Source organism: Notothenia rossii (assembly GCF_949606895.1).
Source record: "Notothenia rossii genome assembly, chromosome: 4".
Classification (NCBI taxonomy): domain Eukaryota; kingdom Metazoa; phylum Chordata; class Actinopteri; order Perciformes; family Nototheniidae; genus Notothenia; species Notothenia rossii.
Window position 1 is genome coordinate 43,458,446 of NC_136902.1, and position 19,008 is coordinate 43,477,453.

Genomic DNA, 19,008 nt, shown 5'->3' on the forward strand with positions numbered 1-19,008 from the left:
CGGCGCACTTCCTGGGGGCTTGCTCGGCCCCCGCCGCGGAGAATAAACAGAAGAGTAACCATGACAACCATGCTTCTTCGCTAATTATTTTGCCACTGCTCCGTGTTCAGGCCTGGGAACCGACGGGAGACACTGGACTCAAGTGTCTGCCTCACATTGAGGGGAAGGGGCATTTCCCCTTTGCTCCCACTCTAGTTTGTGATTCTGACCATGTTCTCATAGGTTTCAAATGGCAACATGGCCATGAACATATCCCGCTATTAGAATGCAATTTTTAAAAACATAGGGTGCTACATAACACACTTTCAGGAAAAGTCACGGACTGGGAGATTTTAATATTTTATTGAAAAAGGTTACATTGCACACACACCATATCACACAAATTGACCCGATTGGCGGTTCTAGTGTTAAATAAACTCACTAATTAATGAAACCAGTTCAATACGCATTATTCTTATCATTCTTTATGAGCGCAGAAAGTCTTAAAATGAGACAGCAGGCAGTTACAGGTAGGTGTGTGTGTGTGTGTTTGTGCGTGTGTGCCTTATGTGCCCATCCCCCCATGTGAATCACACGTAGCTCTGATCACCTATGATAAATGGGCCACACCTAATCGCTGGCTATTCAGCCACAGAGCTCCCTCTATGCAAATCAAACTGTAGACGGTGTGAAAGCAGTGAGGCCTGTGAAGACACCATTGCAGTAGTCGAGTCTACTGAAGATACAAGTTTAAAATCAGACCTGTTTTTTTAAATTAAATCTGACGGCAGGCAGTTAGCTGTGATCACCTATAAGGCTTGAAGTTACTTCAGATGCTGAATTTTTTTTTTTTTTTCAAGTATAAACATACAGTATACAACAGATATACATGCATACAAATTATAACATCACATTTATGTTATTAATTTTACAAATAGAACAGAGGGTGCAGCACAAACAGTACGAAACAAATAGAGAGCTTTCAGAACATCAGTAGGAGAGGACTCTTTCAAGACACTAGTAAATACTGAAATGAACATTAAATGTCCTATTAAAATGCAAGTTTCTTCGTGACACTTCCAACATAAATGGAATTCTCACCAACCTAAAACATTTGATTTTTTTTAAAACATGTCACTGTAGAGACACAAAATACTTGAACATACAAATGAACAACACCAAATTGACCTCACTTTCTACACTCTTTGATGATCTACCTCCTACCTAGTTTGTTTTTTAGTCCATGTATTTTGGCAGAGGCTTGGTCTGGCTGTATCTTCATAACAACCCTCTGGATAAACTCAAATGAATGTTTCATTTCCAGAGTATACTGAATATTGAAGCAATATATTAGTCCAAGAAGCATCGCAAAGCCACATCTTTCAGGTTGTGGAGCACAATTGTCTCCTCGACCACAACTGCCACATTGAAGATCTGCTGAGGAAAGGCATCCCATTCACCTTCGTAGCCTATGAGTAGACCAACTTGCATCACCTTCATGGCTTCCTCGAGTGTCTCCATGAGCCTTAAAAAAGGAGAAATAAAAGTGAGCTCAGTGTACTACAAGTACTTTTTCTCTACAAAGCTAATTAAGAGGCTTCTGCTATAAACATAGAAGCTAAAATCTACAGTTCACAGTGTAAAAGTGCAATGTGATGGAACATCATTTCAACTACCTCTCTTTTCACAGTTTGAGCTTTATATTTATTTATATTATTTAATAGTTACGTTTTCTTGCTGTTTTTGTTTATATTAACTGTATCATTCTTTATTGCAATTATTTTAGTTAAATTAAGGTAATTGTAAACATTACTTTTGAAGGAAACTTTGGGCACAGGGTGATTTGGGTTGATTTATGTTAAAATGTACAATTACATAAAGTAATTCAAGACACAGTTATGATCTTACATCACACATCCTGATGACATTTTCCTGATTTTCACCAGACATGTAGTGTGATAGTCCCAAGAGAGCAGCAGTCCTCCTCCTCTCATTTGTGTCCTGCAGGACAACAAATGCAGTGGGATATAAACATTTGTAGCAAACAAATGGTGGCTAAATTATGGTCATCAGCATCTCCACTTACATCTTTCTCAAGGCAGTCCAAAAGGCCTTTTAGTGCCGGCTTCTTTCCAGTCCTGGATGCACCTTTGTAGACCTCCAGCAATGCCAGGTCATCAAGTCCATCCAGAAACGATGAAAGCAGGTCCGTAGTGACAATTATCTGGAACTCTGCCTGAATCTGAGGAGACACAGACATATAGAAAATATTCTACCAACAGTCTGCAACTGTGCATGTTGCCTTTGTAACTCTCATTGTAACTCGAAAACCTGCACAACTTATTATTCCACTTCATCCAGTTGCATCAAAACGGAAATCTTTGAAAATCTGTCTGTAATAGAGAACACACATTTAGGTAAATTATGAAGCAGGCCTTAATAAAGTAATAAGAACTGAGAACATGACAAAGAATAAGATGCACACAATTACAACAGTCACGTTGCCCATAAACTACAAGCCTTGGCTTTCACAATTACAATATTATCCCTGAATTCATATGATAAAGACTAAAACAGTACTTAATTTAAATAAATAAACAACTTGAAATGTTCATCTTTGATTGATGAGGCATATTCAATCTAATAAATTCATGGGATGCATGTAATAATAACAGGGAAAGGTTAGTGTGCATCCACATAAAGCATTTTTGTGTCTACGTGCATGCCAAATATATCAATGAAAAAACTATTATTTGTTTTAACCAAACTTAAAAGAAATTGTACAATGGTTGTAATTGTTGATTATTTGCTTGCAGTTATTTTCCATAGACTATTCAGTGGATTATTATTGTTTTTTTAGTAATAACTTGACTACCTCTGAAAGCAGAAGTTAAGGAAAAATTATTGTTCATGTATAAATATTATTTATTTTATTATAATATAAATATCTAACAATCACTTTAACACTTGCTCGGCCTTAACAAAAAAAAAATCTTCAAATCCCCTATACTTATCCACAAATGACATCCATTTCAAAGCCATGGCGGGGGCTAACAAGCTACAATTCTTCGCCGAACAGAGAGCCGGGACACGGCTAATTATTGGCAGGAACACACACAACCTCACCAAAACACGTTAATTTAGCTTAAATATTTAGCCGAACAGAGCCGGGACACGGCTAATCACTGGAACGAACAAACAAAACCTCTCTAAACTAAGCTACAAATATAGGCAGTTACCATTTAAACCTTTTAAAAATTCATAAGCGTCATACATAAGAGTAAGAATACTTGAAACTTATTTATTTAATAAAAGTTTAGATAATCATAATCCTGTAAAGTTAGCTTGGTTAGCCGACATTTTCCTAACACTGCCCTGAAATAAAATCTCTTTTATAAACATTAAAACACCAGTTAGGTGTGGATTTAACTCCATTTAGCTACTTTTCATTTTACCTGAAACCATTACGCAACCACTCACCTGACTTTGCCTGTTCGTCAGTGGTTCATCAGCCGAAATCACTGTCATATCGCTTCACAAAAACGTATTCATCCGCCGCTTAGCTTTTCGTAGTCATCAATCTGTCCGGTGGAAGTTCTTCTTTTGATAATGGCGAATCAAACTCTGTGGTTCACTTGCTGTATATCGTAAAAAAAATAAAAAACTCATGTCCCTGTTAAATGCATTCAATTAATGAAAACAACTATGAGACCGGGACTATTTTCACCGGGCAGGAATATGTCAACACTACTGCCATGTTAAGAGGCCATGGAAAGTTTCAGAACATTATTACACATCACAACTCACTGTTCAGTCAAATTGACTTCATAGAATGTAGGGGTCATTGAACTGGCTTACAGAGCTGAGTTGAAATAATAACAACTTATGAAATTAAGTAGAAATTGCATAAATTGATATGTTAAGTGAAAGTAACTTAAAGACAAAAGTTTCAATAACTTAATGATCAAATCCTTTTTTACAGCGGCTCCATAATATAACTGGCAAAAATGTAAGAATTTCATGCATCGGCTTACAGTGGGAAAATGGTTTAATCTGTTGGAATAGAGTATAAACATCAAATATCACTACTTTTCTTCTAAATGAAAGGCTGACATTACAAAATGCATTGTTTAATGTAATGTAAACATTTACATTATTATTATGATAATTAATATATAAAGACTATATTTTCAAATGCTCTTCAAAGCAGTTTCTGTCAACTACGAAAGGCAACATCATTTCTGTATTTGTGAATGAAGCGCCATCTCCTGGTTAAAACCTGAAATGGTATATCTGGCAACGCCTTCTTGGAAAATAGTGGGAGGACTTAACATTCCTCTATACTGGTTTTAGGCAGGTCGTAGGCAGGAAGCTGTAAGCTGCAGTCTGAAATGAAGTGCTACATATGTAGCTTACGACCTCCACGATTGAGTTATCAAAAATGTTCTTCTCAATTTGGCATCATATTGGATAGGGGCTGAACTTGTCCTGGACTGGAATTTTTCCGATCATTCCCCTAGGAGCAGTTTGCAAGAATGTGCTTAAAATGGCTGAAAAAGCACATATTTCAAAATGGCCAACTTTTTGGGGGGCGGGGCTAATGGAATCTATTTACAAATATGTCTGCAATTCCATGAGGAATGTCTGTGCCAAAAATCTTGAAGTTCTAAGAAACTATATGTGACTACCACACAATAGGGGGCGCTAGTGAGCAGCTTTTTTGAAAAATTACGTTTCTTTTTTACATTCTCGAAAAGGTTGTGGGCTCTGACGTGTGTCCCAAGTTTTGCGTTCGAAGCTCATTTTATGCTATCGCAATTTAAAAAAAATGTATAGGTCACGCCCACATTCAGATTTTTTTGCGACACTTTAAATCTGAGTTCATAGTCACCCTGAGAGTATGTCTAAAAAAAAAATAAAAAATTAGTCCATCCGCTCTTGAGTTATAAATTGGTGGTGTTTTTGGCGCCCCCTATAGTCCAAAATGAAAATGCTTTGGTGTGCCTATTTCCCATGACAGTGTGAACCTATCTACCAAAATCTGTGTTGTTTGGATACATTGTTGATGAGTTATGAGCATTTCTTTCTAAGCCCCGCCTTTTTGCGAGTACGTTTTGATTGACGGTGGCAATATTTATCGTCCTAACATGCTCATTTTCTACGGTAATGTGTTAGACCCTCCACCGATGCTGGATATGAAGTTTGGTGTTGAAAAACTGAAAATTGAAATTTAAGTGAATATTTAACTGTTTTGAACATTATGCTAATTTAGAAGAAAAAAAATGTAGGCGGAGCTTAGGGTTCCAAGAGGATTATTTGTAGAGCAGGTCCACCCGGGTATGTGTGCAAAATGTCAGGTCATTCGGAGTTACGGTACGACTTTGTACATTTATTCCGAAATGGGATTTTGATAGGTGGCGCTATTGAGCACGGCGGAATATTGTAACCCATTGACTCCAGAATGTTGCAATGTTTATTGGTCCTGGCGTCCGTGCAAAATTATACAACTCTGTCAGCATCCTAAAGGCCTCAAAAACAGGAAAGATGGCGACTAAAAATAATAATTAAAACTGCGGTCGCACTTGTGCGCGCAGTGATGAGCGGGCCCTCGCGTCCGTGCGCCTGTCGGGGAGGGCGGCCGGTCGTCCTGGCGTCAAGCAGACGCGCGCAAGTACTCGGAAATTAGCCGTTTGTCATTTCTCTAATTTCGCGTTCCAGACTCCCAGGTCATCCTGCAGCAACCCGGAAACGGATGTCGGCGCGCCGTCTGGAAGGAAAACTAATTTCTCGAAAGCAGGCCTATTCAACTGGCGGCCCGCGGGCCAGATGCGGCCCAGAACCAACTCCCGAGTGGCCCAGCCTCCCGTAGCCAAATTCCTACACTAGTACAGACCATGAACGCAACACTCCGCGTTGCATAGAAACCACCAAACCACAACGCAGCACGTTTTTTGAAAGTGCATCTAGTGGTGCTAGTAACGGTGGTCATATGATAGCAACTCTAAAACATGTCTCTCTCAACTCTGAAGCGTAAACAGAGACAAAACGGTCATTGATCTTGTGGAGCAGATCCAAGTCAAGCTGGACCTTTTCGCGACCGACTTGAGCACGGGTCGGATACTGCATTTTCCGGCGCTCCCCAAACACATCACCTCTCCGGCACAAATCACGGATGTGATGACAGATTTCATTGCGAGGTTGAAAGAGAACTTTGCCGGTCGATTGGATGGACTTGCTCTGCCCACAGAGTTGATGATGGGCTTTGTCAGAGACCCCTTCACTGTTGCAATAGAGGGGGACGTATCAACCAGAGCAAAGGAAGTGGTCCCCTGCATCGACAAGGGGAAATATACACTGGAACTTATTGACATGCAGCGCACTAACGGGCCAGCGAAGTTTTGGAGCGAGGTCAAAAAACAGCAGTTCCCTGACGTTCAGAAAGTAGCGATCTGTGTGCTCAGTATGTTTGGAACAACATACACATGTGAATCAAGCTTTTCACACATGACTCAATCAAAAGTAGCACTCGCTGCTCCCTGACTGACAGCACTCTTCACCAATGTCTTAGGATTGCATTGACATCCTATGAGCCAAAAATCACTGCTCTTGTTCAAAAGTAAAAATGTCCCTTCTCCCATTGAGAAAGTCAGCGATGACAAATCACAAATGAGGTGATAGTAAGCACCTAGTTTACTATAGTAGACGTGTAGTGTAGTATTCATTCATATAGTTACCCGTATCCCTTGTTATGGGTTTGTGCACTGAAGGGTTTGACAGTTCTTTCTGTATTCATTTAAATGCACTTTGTAATGTGTCTGGGTCAAATGTGACCAAAACGTATGATTTTTTTGTTATTACTTGAAAAGTGAAAAAATAGTATTGCTACAGTACTACCTTTTTGTGTTGCATTGGAGCTCTTTAGCTGTGTTTTTTGTATGTGAGGACATTCATTAAGACTGCTATTATTGTATTCAGTAAATGCACTTTGTGATGTGCCTGGTTCAAAAAAAATACCCTGAATATTTGACTTCTAAAGCAAACAATTGTAATGCTACAAATGTGCACTTTTTTTCAGATTCTGTTAAATTAATGCTAATTTGTTGTGTTTTTCTGCACTTTTTGACCTACCTTTGTTAGATGAACAATGAATAAAAATGGCATGTTTTTCATCGCAGTAATATGTGTTGGTTTAAAATGTGTCACTACCCGCTTTTTACAGGCCGCTGAATGTCTGGCCCAGCTGAATTTTGTAGTTATAAAATCTGGCCCAACTGAATGTGTAGTTGAATAGCCCTGCTCTAAAGGCTCGTCGAGGATCGATTATCGAGGAGGCTGTCTGGAGGAGCCGTGACCGAGGATACACTGATTTAGAGGAGAGAGTAGTGTCTCTGGAGGAGCTATAACCGAGGGTACACTGAAGTATTCTCCGGAGACGATTTCAGCCAACAGTGATGTTTAAAAGAGGCGTGACGCATGGCTGGATGTCAACGGAGCACAGCTCTGCATACTGTTCCCGTTGTGATTATAAATTATTCAAGATGATCAAATGTGCATCAGACTTTCTGTCCTTTACCGTTTGTTTGTTTACTCACTAATCACATCTCCCCTGGATGTTAGGTTATGCTTTCATTGTGAGGCAATGTTTACAGTGAGAACAGCTGCTGAGGTCAGTGCAGAAAGCAGCACAGTGTGTATAAGATATATCGCTCAATAATATATGTAACAGGCCTACATTTCACACTTTATTTGTAGGCTTTAGGAGATATCTACCAATAAACAGCAGATATTTTTCATGAAACCATATAGTGCTTCACATAATAAAATATACAAGGGCTGTAGCCTGATATTTAGTTATGCTTTAGGAGCTGTTTGTGTTTGTTGTACAATTGGTAGGTGTGTGTGTGTGTGTGTGTGTGTGTGTGTGTGTGTGTGTGTGTGTGTGTGTGTGTGTGTGTGTGTGTGTGTGTGTGTGTGTGTGTGTGTGTGAGAGAGAGAGTTGATGGTGCAGGCAGACAGGCATATATATACCTCTCTGACGCCGTTCGCTGATAAAATGAGCTCGAAAAAGAAATATTTATGTAAATTCCAGCCCTCGTGGAAAGAAGAATGTATATTTGTCACGGAGAGTTTTAGGGGAAAGGGGAAAGCTTTTTGTAAATACAGTAAAGTCGATTTCAGTATCGCGCATGGTGGTCGCACAGACGTGAAGCACCACGAAGATTCTGAAAAACACAAGAAGTCAGCGAAACAGCTCCAGGGTCAAAAAAGCATCGCCAGCCTGCTAGGAAAAGGTAGACCTGATCCAGTTGTGTATGCTGAAGTAAAGATGTCTATGTTGGTGGCCAAACAGAACATCCCTTTCACCTTCACGGATGAAATAAACAAATCAGTGAAAGACATGTTCCCAGACTCGGAGATCGCCAAGCAATATTCATGTGGGAGAACAAAGGCTACTCAAATAGTGAAAGGTAAGCCAACGTTAGCCATTATAACAAAGTTCCCCATATTAATGTTAATATGTTAAATAATAGGTATGTATGACCCAATTTGTATAAATGTCCATCTTCATTTTAATTCATAGTTTATATGACCCAATATGTATATATGGTCATTTGTATTTGTTGTATTATTTTCTTATTTCATAGTTTCTCATTATTATTTTTTTTTTCTTTTTACTTTGATCTTATTTTTTATTTTATTAATCTGTGTGAATCTGTGCTATCCTGTTTGCTCACCTTAACCCTGTTGCTGTTTGAACAACTGAATTTCCCCACAGGGATTAATAAAGCTCCATCTTATCTTATCTTATATGTAATGTGTGTGAGAAAAAGGAGTAGGTTATGACTTCAACCTGTAGGCTATTTTATTTTGGCTATTTCTTTTTGGCAGGTGCCATTGCCCCAGCACTGGACAAGGAGGTAACAGAGCTGTGCCAAAAGCAACCGTTTGGTCTCATGTGTGATGAGGGTCACAACAGAAGCACAGAGAAGGAGTTTGTGATATTGGTCAGAGTGTTTGAGGAGGACATGCTGGTCACCAAGTTCCTTCATATGCCAGTGTGCAACATTGGCACAGCAGAGTGCTTATTTACATCCCTGACCAAAGTGCTAAGGTAATTGTAAAATCAATAGGCCTACTGTCCAAAAAATTTAAATAGGCTACTGTCTCAAGAGGCTGACCACTGACCAGTAATATTGTACTTTGATTTCCAGTGAGAGAAACATCGACTGGAACAACCTAGTCGCCTTCAACAGTGACAACGCCAGTGTTATGAAAGGCAGACATAACTCTGTTGCCAGTCGCATCAAAGAGCTGCAGCCAGGCGTAGTCGATATAGGCTGCATTTGCCATCTAGTCCAGCTGGCAACTGGATGTGGAATCAAAGCGCTCCACCGGCCCATTGAAGAGGTTCTGCAGGCCATATACAGTCACTTTGACATCAGGTAGGCTAAGCATATTGATATGTTGATATATATCACAATACACTTAGGGTAGTATAGTCTATGTGACACATTTTGACAGATATTGGATGTAATAATAATAATCAACCGCCCCTCTTTATTTATTTTTTTATAAACCTTAGTGCCAAGTGATGTGAGCTCTACAAAGAGTTTGTTGAGTTCACAGATACAGACAGTCTGAAGCTTCTCAGGTACTGCGCAACAAGGTGGCTCAGCCTGCTGACCTGCATCAACCGAGTCCTGAATCAGTGGAATGCACTGCTGGCATATTTTGAGAGTCACGAGGATGTGGAGAAGCCTGGGAAAGTGAGGATGCTGGCAGGCCACTTGTTCAGCAAGGAGACAAAGTTCTTCTTCTCCTTCCTCTCCCACGCTCTGAAACCACTGGTGTATTTCAATGTTGCCTTTCAGGTGAGCATAGATAATGTAAACATATTTACAGCATTAGGGTCTCCATGTTCAATTATTATCATTACCAACTGAAGGACCCCTCTTGCTAATGGCATCATGTTTCATAACTGATAAATCCATCATGTGTTCCTAGGCTGAGGGGGTGATGGTGCATAGGCTGCACAAGGAAATGTGCAGCCTTGTACGGCGATATCTAGGAAGGTTTCTCCCTGCCCACCTCATTGCAGATGTGCCTCTAAAGGAAATCCAGTTCCAGGACACCAGCCTGCAGTTTCCTGATGAAGATCTCTTTATTGGGGATCAGGCACAGACCTTCCTGGAGGATAACAAAGACGAGCTGCCTGTCCCAAGGATGCTTCAGTAAACTAAGTGTCCAAAAAACAACTGCAATCCTATCATTAGATTACAGTAGATTAGATTTCCTTTGTTGTCAATGTACTGAAACAACAACATTAGGACATCCCGGAGCTCCAATATTAAAATAGATACTAATATAAACAATGGGGGCTCAATATACTATTATATGACAGAAGTATATACACACACACACACACACACACACACACACACACACACACACACACACACACACACACACACACACACACACACACACACACACACACACACACACACACACACACACACACACACACACACACACACACACCTATATAAAATCACTAGGTAACTGAATCATATTGTAATTGTGCATCTGATCATGTCATAGGGCAGTGAGAGGCTTCTTTGTAGCTGTGACTACAACGATGCTGAGAGTGTTTCCCCTGGACAACATCGTCCTACAAAATCTGATCGTGTTGGACCCAGAGTCACGGCATAAGTTCACCCCAAGCTCAGGTGCAGTAGTGAAACTTTTATTTAGTGTGTTTTTATTCTTTTTGTATTTAATTGGGGTTGGTTACAGAGAAAACATAATATTCAGTTATTCATTTTTATTTACAGTGGTAGAGCTAGGGAAGAGGCTGCATCAGCTCAGGTTGGATCTGTCTAGTCTTAGGGAAGAAGTGGTGGAGTACCAGGTCGTTCTTAGGGCAGAACTTCCTGAGGAGACACGAGTGGACAGGTTTTGGGCTCTCATTGCAAAGGATGGAAGGTTCAAGAACCTAGCACAGTTGATGATGGCACTTTTGTGCATTCCACACAGCAATGCCTCATCAGAGAGGGTGTTCAGTATGGTGAGGAAGATAATGACAGAAAACAGAACGAGAATGGACAACTCTACCCTCTGCTCACTCCTTTCCTGTAAAATAAATTATACAGGTCCAGCCCACACATACGCTCCATCAAGGATGGTGCTAGAGGCAGCAAGGCATTGCACTTACAACTACAATAAGCATGTGTAGATGCTTATTGTAGTTTTAAGTACTATAAACATTTGAAGTTAAAATCATAAGAACATCAACATTTACGATTGGTAGAAGACAGGAAGCAAACTACAGTCTCCAGTTCCTTTTTAATGAAACGTTTTCTGCTAGGTTACTATGGACGGTTAGGGTTGGGGTTAGAAAGACAATTTAGCCATTTGAGTATCAGAAAAGCCTTTTTGACATTACTTGACATTTTGAAAATGACATTTTGACATTTCTTGAATCTAGATGAATTTCATTTGGCTTTTTGTAGATAGCCCATTCAATACAATGTTTTAACATATAAATCCTGTTGCAGTGTGCTTTTTATTCTTTTCATCTTTAAAAGTCAGTAGGATGCAGGAAAATGTCTCAACCCGCCGCCGGGCACCGGGCGGTGGTTTTGAAATGCTCCCTATTTCTGAGGTCTCAAGGTTGGCAAGTATGGTGTGTGTGTGTGTGTGTGTGTGTGTGTGTGTGTGTGTGTGTGTGTGTGTGTGTGTGTGTGTGTGTGTGTGTGTGTGTGTGTGGTTAAAACACTTTCATAAAGTGAAGGAGGTTTTCCTTCTATAAAACAGCTGTGGGCAGCAGTGACTGTCACGGACATGAATTCATAGATCAAGGCAGACTGGTGCACACACTCTCCTGTCCTGCCAGAAGACACGCCCGTTCTAAGCCATGTCCCTCACTCCTCACATCCCGAGCTGCATCCCCAATAAGTATATTATGTTGTAACATCGTTTCAGATGTTATGTTTCAGTTGTGCTCTGTCTATGTTCAGTGATGCAAATTTGTCACTTTTCGGCGAAATTCGCCGTTTTGAATCCAAAATAGGTTGTTTGTGTGATTCATGTAGATCTGCAATAAAAATATTTTTGGGGTATGGGGGGGCATGGGACCCGGAGTAATCTGCAGCCGTAAGCTGTTATGTGCCATCATGACACGCATGGTGTTATTTTTTTATATATTATAATGAAGTACGAGCTGTGTGCTCGAGTCTTCCTGCCTGTCGGCTCTGCTCATGGATGTATAATAAAGCTCTGCTGCTCCGAGATGATGGTCTAGCTTCAGCAGCTACATTACCTACGGGTGCGTTCGTTAATATTAACTGTGCGTCCGGATTCACTGTGGCACAGACTGGACCGCTGGTGAACAGGTGTTAGAACGGGCCGTTCAGGTGTTCAGAGCAGAGCTCCCTGTCGGAGCGGCAGAGCGTGATGTGAACTGAAAAGTCTTTCTGTGGCAATATTATTTAAGGAATCGTTGAGCTAGCTAGCTAGCATACATTGTCACTATCTGCTAACGTTAGCTTTAGCCTTCTATTTCTAATAGTTTTTTTCATAGGCTATAAACAGAGGTGGTATAAGTATATATATATATATATATATATATATATATATATATATATATATATATATATATTGTACTTGAGTAAAAGTAGAAGCACTCAGATCCTGTACTAGAGTAAAAGTAGAAGTACTCAGATATTGTACTTGAGTAAAAGTAGAAGCACTCAGGTCTTGTACTTGAGTAAAAGTAGAAGCACTCAGGTGCTGTACTTGAGTAAAAGTAGAAGCACACAGATCTTGTACTAGAGTAAAAGTAGAAGTACTCAGATCGTGTACTTGAGTAAAAGTAATAGTCCCAGAGTGTAGGAATACTCTGTTACAGTAAAAGTCCTGCATTCAAAATGTTCCTCAAGTACAAGTAGAAAAGTATTCTCATCAAAATATAGTGAAAGTAGCGACAGTAAAAGTAGTCATTGTGCAGATTGGTCCATTCAGAATAATATATATGATATGTTTTATAATGATTGATCATGAAAGTGTTCTCAAAGCTGGTAAAGGTGCAGCTAGTTTGAATGACTTTGTATACTGCAGGGTAGCTTGTGGATTTACTCCAGGTGGAACTAAAGTCTGATGTAACACTTGATTATATTTCACTTAATTAATCCAGATCTGTGAAGTAACTAAAGGTATTAAATACATGTAGGGGAGTAAAGGAAAACCATGTACCTCTGAACTGTAGTGGAGTAGAAGAACAAAGTAGCAAAACATTGAATTACTTAAATAAAGTACAAGTATCTCAAAAGTGTGCCCAAGTATAGTACTTGTTGAGTTTATTAACTTAGTTACTTTACACCATGTGGCTATAAAGATAAAAATACTTAAGCCTTGCACAGAGGCACGAAAATACATTTTCAAAATGCTCAACAGTGCTGCCAAAATTATAAACTGACTGCTCCACAATTTAAAATAAATGCTTTTATATATTTCTATTAGATGTGACTCTTTGGCGTTTCTGTTATTATTAACACTGCTGCTTTAGTTGTTCTGACTGCTAAAATCCTCTGTCATTCCGTGGGGTGGGGGAGCCGGGGGTTCGGATCCTTGTCACCTTTTTCATACCTGATGAGTTTGCATCCCTGTATGTTAAAAAGCCTCAGTCACCTTAATTCATGTAATAAAAACATCTCAGGTCAGTAACACTCAAAGCTAAATGTGCAATACCATGTTCAGCTATGTTACTATTTATAATGTTATTGTTGTTACATCAGAAGATGTACATATTGGAATGATTTCTTAACTTACAGTAGGCTATTTTTTACAATGTGTGTTGGAAGGATTTATTAAATTACTATGAATATTGTCATTGTTGAAGGCTTTTAGAGAAGGGTGAACTATAAGCCGGAATTACATAACATTTTATACCTAAAAACATAAAAGCCACAATAAATAAATCACAATTATTCTAGTTATTTTTACCTCCCGTAATGCTTTCAACCCACCAGCTTTTATGGTGTTGTTACGTCACTAACTGTAAGCTTGTCACATACAGTCTATGGTCAGAGTAACCTACAGTTAATTTTGCTGCTGGAGAAGAAAGATCAGAGGGGGAGGGGGGGAGAGAGCTGCCGTTTCATTCAGACTGTTTAAAAAACGGTAACAACGGACTATTTTTCTTAGCGGATGCATGTCAATTTAAATCAATACATACAACTATTTTTTAAATCAATAAAAACATTTTCTAAATCCATAAAAGCATTTCAATTAATATTGGGAGTCATGTCGTTACTTTGTTGAGAATGTGGCCATGTAATAAGCGGGATAATTTGCAGCGATTTGTTCCTTATGGGGAAAATAACACCCTTCATGCAGATCAGGATCCCTCCGCTACGCTTTGGGATCTTGATCTGCCAACGAGGCTCCATTAAAATATAAATATTTTTAGTGAATTACTGAGTTTAGGCACGTTAATAACGTTTTAATGAAGTTGAATACAGTATATTCATATGTGTCAGTGATTTCATGTCAATTCGGCGAACATAAACATAAATGATCGTGGTGAAGATGATGATTAAATTAGGATTACAAATCGAGAGCCGGGCTGCATTTCCTCCCGTTCGTTTTTTTCGACTAAACAACATTATTTTGTTAAATAACAACATGGTGATGTTTTGTAAATGATTACATGTCTCTTATTTAGCACATAGTATGATATCCGTGACATATGGATCTTAAAGTTCCGCTGTACATCCAGCGTACTGTATCTGACTTTATTTCACATGAGCTCCATTGTGGAACCCCACTGCACCCTCTGGTGGATCAATGATCCATTGCAGCTGGCTTCATTATAATTACATTTATCTATCACGGGGGCGGTCTCAAGTCAAGCTGGAGGTTTTCCCTTGAGCGAGGGTAGATCACGTACCGATCATGGCCCTCGCGTTTCAAACTGTCTGAAATGAAGCGCTACATCTGTAAACTGCACCATCATAGCTAGCGGCTCTAGAATAGCTAAACCCTCCAAAAATACCCTCTAACAACTATCATGCAAACACTGTGCTTTTCACATTAATATTACACATAGACAGTCTACATATATATAACATTTATCACGGATGAACTCACCTAATTTGGGGAAAATATTAGACAAGGAAACAGAGAAGTTTTTAGCTTGCTTCAAGGTCCAATGTATTATGCACTAGTGATGTGTCGGTCGCGAACAAGCCGATTCTTTTGAACGGCTCTTTGGTACGAACGAGGGGAACCGAGTCCTACTTGGTGAGAGCCGTTCTTCTCATCGTTCAATCGTTGGTCCGCACTCACTGCCTGCCAAAATCCACTCGCCTTTTAAAAAGCTTGATTTTGTGACCCGAACATATTCTGTGAAGACCCGCCCCTACTCTGATTGGTAGGTTTCAGCACGAGGAATGAGATGGGGTTGGTTTTAACCAGTGGAGTAGTGGGGATTTTTTTACTGGGTGGGGGGTGGACGGGAGACATATATGGACGCGCTCGTGAACTGTCAATGGGGGAGGGAGGGGCGTTTAGACAATATATTAATAAAGGGCGGTGTCGGCTGTCAGCGAACCGATCCGGCCTTTCTGCGCGACTATCACTCAAATGCGGGACATAGTCTCAATTTGTGGGACGCGGGACAAATAATCAAAATGCTGTGTGTGCAGTCCCGCACAGTGCGGGACATCTGGTCACCCTACACACACACGGCGCTGCCCCTCACACGCACACGCGCTTCAAATCAAGTTGCATAAATGCTTGAGCTACGTTTTTATTATAATTACTGTGAAATCTGCCGATTATGTTTTCTTCATTATGACAACAAACACACACTTGCAACTGATAACATTGGCAATTATTTTAGATGTATTAGTCGACTATTAAAAAAAAATCACGCTTCAAATAAATGGGGGTACAGCGTACCCCCGCGTCCAACGCCCACTACACCACTGGTTTTAACGGAATACGCGAGAGAGAAGTCATAACAAGTGGTACAGGACAGGTAGACGACGTGTTTTTCGGATGGAAAATGAGCCAAACGCGAAAACGCAGCAGCATTTGGATGCACTTCAACCAAAACCCAGGCAGTGAAAAAGCGCACCAAAGGCAAAATATCCTTTAAAGCAGGTTCAACAAATAATCTCCATCGCCAGTTAAAAACACATTATCTAATATTAAGAGTTGCATGAATTTCATTCAAGACAAGGCAACTTTATTTACTTAACACATAGAGTGTAAATTCAAAGTACATTCGCTGACATGAATGACATGGATATGGCGCCACCTTGTGTCATGTTTACAATGCCGATTATTGACATTAGGTTTGGCAATACAGTCAATAATATCCTGGTGATTATTTCACAGATAAACCCCGCCCCCTTTAAAAAAACTGCTCTTTTGAACGGCTCTTTAAAAGGAACGGAGCCATAAGATCCGGCTCCCTTCAAAGAGCCATAAATCCAATCACTATTATGCACTCGTGGCAAGCTACAAGCGCCCTCTGCTGGACAGACCTGGAAGGTCATCAACCATGACTTGTCATATTATTACAGTAAGAGGTACAGACAAGGAATCTGATCCTGGGTCTGCGGCCATTTCTGCCTGTGTGGTTGAAGGACCCTCAGGTTCAATTGCCAAAGTCACTTTTGAGAAGAAAAAAAAGTAGACGCATGGTGAATAAATGACCAAGTATAATCCTCCATATACATTTATAATCTGAGTAATTACAGCTAAAAATGAAACTACAAATATTGATTGTTTTTTATGAATCAAGCATTGAAGACTTCAATGTTAGGATGAGAAAACCAGTGCAGCAATCCACAAATAGTTGTGCTGCTAAGCTTTTACGAAAAACATATTCCCACAAAACGTAATGTTATTATTAGTATTGTTATCAGTATAAGTAAGGTTGATTATTAGTTGATTCATTGTCAACTTTAAAATTATTGACCAGCTGTTTCTATAATTGATTATCGTTTTGAGTAATCCATTCAGTAAAAACATGTCATAATGTTCACATGTGAACAATTTATTTGTATTTTCCTTCTCTATAACAGTTAAAGGTCCCATGTCATGGCCAGTTCTACTGATCATAATTCAATTGCTGAGGTCTACTAGAATAGATTTCCATTGTTCAATGTCCCAAACTCACATTGGTTTCTCAAACAGCATCTCTGTATAGTATGTGTATTCACTCTCTCTGTCCTAAACAGCCAGACTGTGTGTGTGTGTGTGTGTGTGTGTGTGTGTGTGTGTGTGTGTGTGTGTGTGTGTGTGTGTGTGTGTGTGGAGATCTTGCGTAGCCGCGGTTGAGAAAAGATAAGGCTGAGTGAGTGTGTGTGTGGAGCCAGTACGTCACTATTCCCGTTACGTCACTATACTCAGGAAGAAAAAAATGGAAAAAGAGAAATCTCCAACGAAGCGTTCTGAGGTAGCATAGACACGTCTTTTCTGTGTTAGAGTTTTACTCGCTACAGGGTGTACTTTGAGCGTTTGTGACTCTGCAGAACGTTTACATGCAGAAAAAGCTTCATAACACACAAGGGGACAGGTAATAACCGGAAAAGCATGACATGGGCCCTTTAACTGACAAAACGACATATTTGTACTACTTGGTAAACAGTGATTCACATTTTTTTTTTGTATTTAACACCAAATAACTGAGCAACTAATTTACAAAAAATGTAACAGATAAATTGCTGAATGACTTAGCTTAAAATATAGCATGCGCACTTGTATACTTTACCGTTAACAACGCTTTCGTATATCCTCTTAATGGTTATGAGTCCATTTTTCCCATCTTCTGTCTCAATTGGCCATGGACAGATGCAATAGACCGCAAAACCATTTGTGCCTCTCTTGGCAAGAAGGGGGATGGGACGCCGATCAAGCATTTTATATTTGTGGATCTGGAACACAATGGACACAAAAAAACAAGAAATATTGTGTACATAACAGCTCTAAAGATTTTCATACACCTAAAGCCATTATAACTCCATTTATTTTGCATAAGTGAAAAATGCACTGATGTGATACGTGTGCATATTGAGGTAGGCACCCCACAATTAACCAGGAGTGATTTTAGACCCCTTTTAGGGGAGCCCCTAAAAAAGAACTGTAAAAAAAAACACCATGAAAATAATCAATCAATCAATCAATGTTTATTTATATAGCCCAATATCACAAATGTTACATTTGTCTCAGTGGACTTCACAGTTTGTACAGAATATCAGTATGACAATACGACACCCTCTGTCCTTAGACCCTCACATCGTACAAGGAAAAACTTCCAGAGAAAACCCACAGTTTAAAGGGAAAAATGGGAGAAACCTCAGGGAGAGCAACAGAGGAGGGATCCCTCTCCCAGGACGGACAGACGTGCAATAGATGCCGTGTATAAATTGAAAAGATAATACATTTGCAACATAGGTAGTCCAAATGTTTGGAAATGCATGTGTGTATAATAGGAAGATGAAGCCACGAGTATATCCATCCAGGACTTATGATCCAGGACCACAGCCACGACTCAAGATCCAGGACTCGCAATCCATGACACAGGACCGCAGGATCATCCATCACTCCGGATCCCGGCGTATATAGACACCAAAAAGAAAGACATTTGGGGAAGCTGGGTTAATCGGAACATGAGAGTACACAGGTGTTACGTCCCAACTAGGGGAAGAGGAATGCAACACACACCAGTATGGAATTGGTATTAATTATAAGTGTTTATTTAAAACAGCTGTAAACAAAATAGCAGGCAAACAGCCTGAAACAAACAAAGGAGCCAAAAGGGCACAGGTTGACAAATAACCAACTAAAGGAGGACTCTAAAAAGGGAGTCTAAAGACATACAGGGAAAATAAATACTATACTAAATAAAGAACAAAACAAAACCTCACTCTAAAAGTGGTACAACTAACACAGAGAATCTATACAACACCACAACTAAACTACAGGCAACCGTCACCGAATCCTAAACTATTCTAA

At 39.8% G+C, this 19,008-nt stretch overlaps 2 protein-coding genes across 4 annotated transcripts in view; one reads left to right on the forward strand and one right to left on the reverse strand.

Moving 5' to 3' along the window:
- Positions 1–331: 331 nt before the first annotated feature.
- Positions 332–19,008, reverse strand: part of LOC307036450 (uncharacterized protein) — a 28,344-nt gene continuing 9,667 nt past the window's right edge. Inside the window, exons 3-7 of one of the 2 annotated variants that reach the window (XM_079676800.1) lie at positions 17,765–17,927; positions 3,460–3,617; positions 2,066–2,221; positions 1,888–1,980; positions 332–1,504 (exon numbers count right to left, since the gene is read on the reverse strand). In XM_079676800.1, coding sequence (XP_079532926.1) covers positions 1,436–1,504; positions 1,888–1,980; positions 2,066–2,221; positions 3,460–3,507 — 366 coding nt within the window. In that variant the 5' untranslated portion in view covers positions 3,508–3,617; positions 17,765–17,927 and the 3' untranslated portion in view covers positions 332–1,435. The remainder of the gene's footprint in view (positions 1,505–1,887; positions 1,981–2,065; positions 2,222–3,459; positions 3,618–17,764; positions 17,928–19,008) is intronic. The other variant, XR_013807353.1, reaches the window with a different exon arrangement.
- Positions 9,719–12,512, forward strand: LOC307036449 (uncharacterized protein). 2 transcript variants are annotated; one of them, XM_079676799.1, is made up of 4 exons: positions 9,719–9,851; positions 9,985–10,211; positions 10,582–10,709; positions 10,815–12,512. In XM_079676799.1, exons 1-4 carry the CDS (start codon positions 9,753–9,755, stop codon positions 11,213–11,215), a joined length of 855 nt encoding a protein of 284 aa, XP_079532925.1. In that variant the 5' UTR covers positions 9,719–9,752; the 3' UTR covers positions 11,216–12,512. The 2 variants fall into 2 exon arrangements, with proteins under 2 accessions (XP_079532925.1, XP_079532924.1); XM_079676798.1 differs by having other exon boundaries at positions 10,582–12,508.

Excerpts from the sequence above, each read along its gene's own strand:
- LOC307036449 (XM_079676798.1), top strand. The coding sequence starts at position 9,753 with ATGCTGGCAGGCCACTTGTTCAGCAAGGAGACAAAGTTCTTCTTCTCC. Across the intron at positions 9,852-9,984 it reads ATTTCAATGTTGCCTTTCAG|GCTGAGGGGGTGATGGTGCA; the intron begins GTGAGCATAGAT and ends ATGTGTTCCTAG. Across the intron at positions 10,212-10,581 it reads CCTGTCCCAAGGATGCTTCA|GGCAGTGAGAGGCTTCTTTG; the intron begins GTAAACTAAGTG and ends ATCATGTCATAG.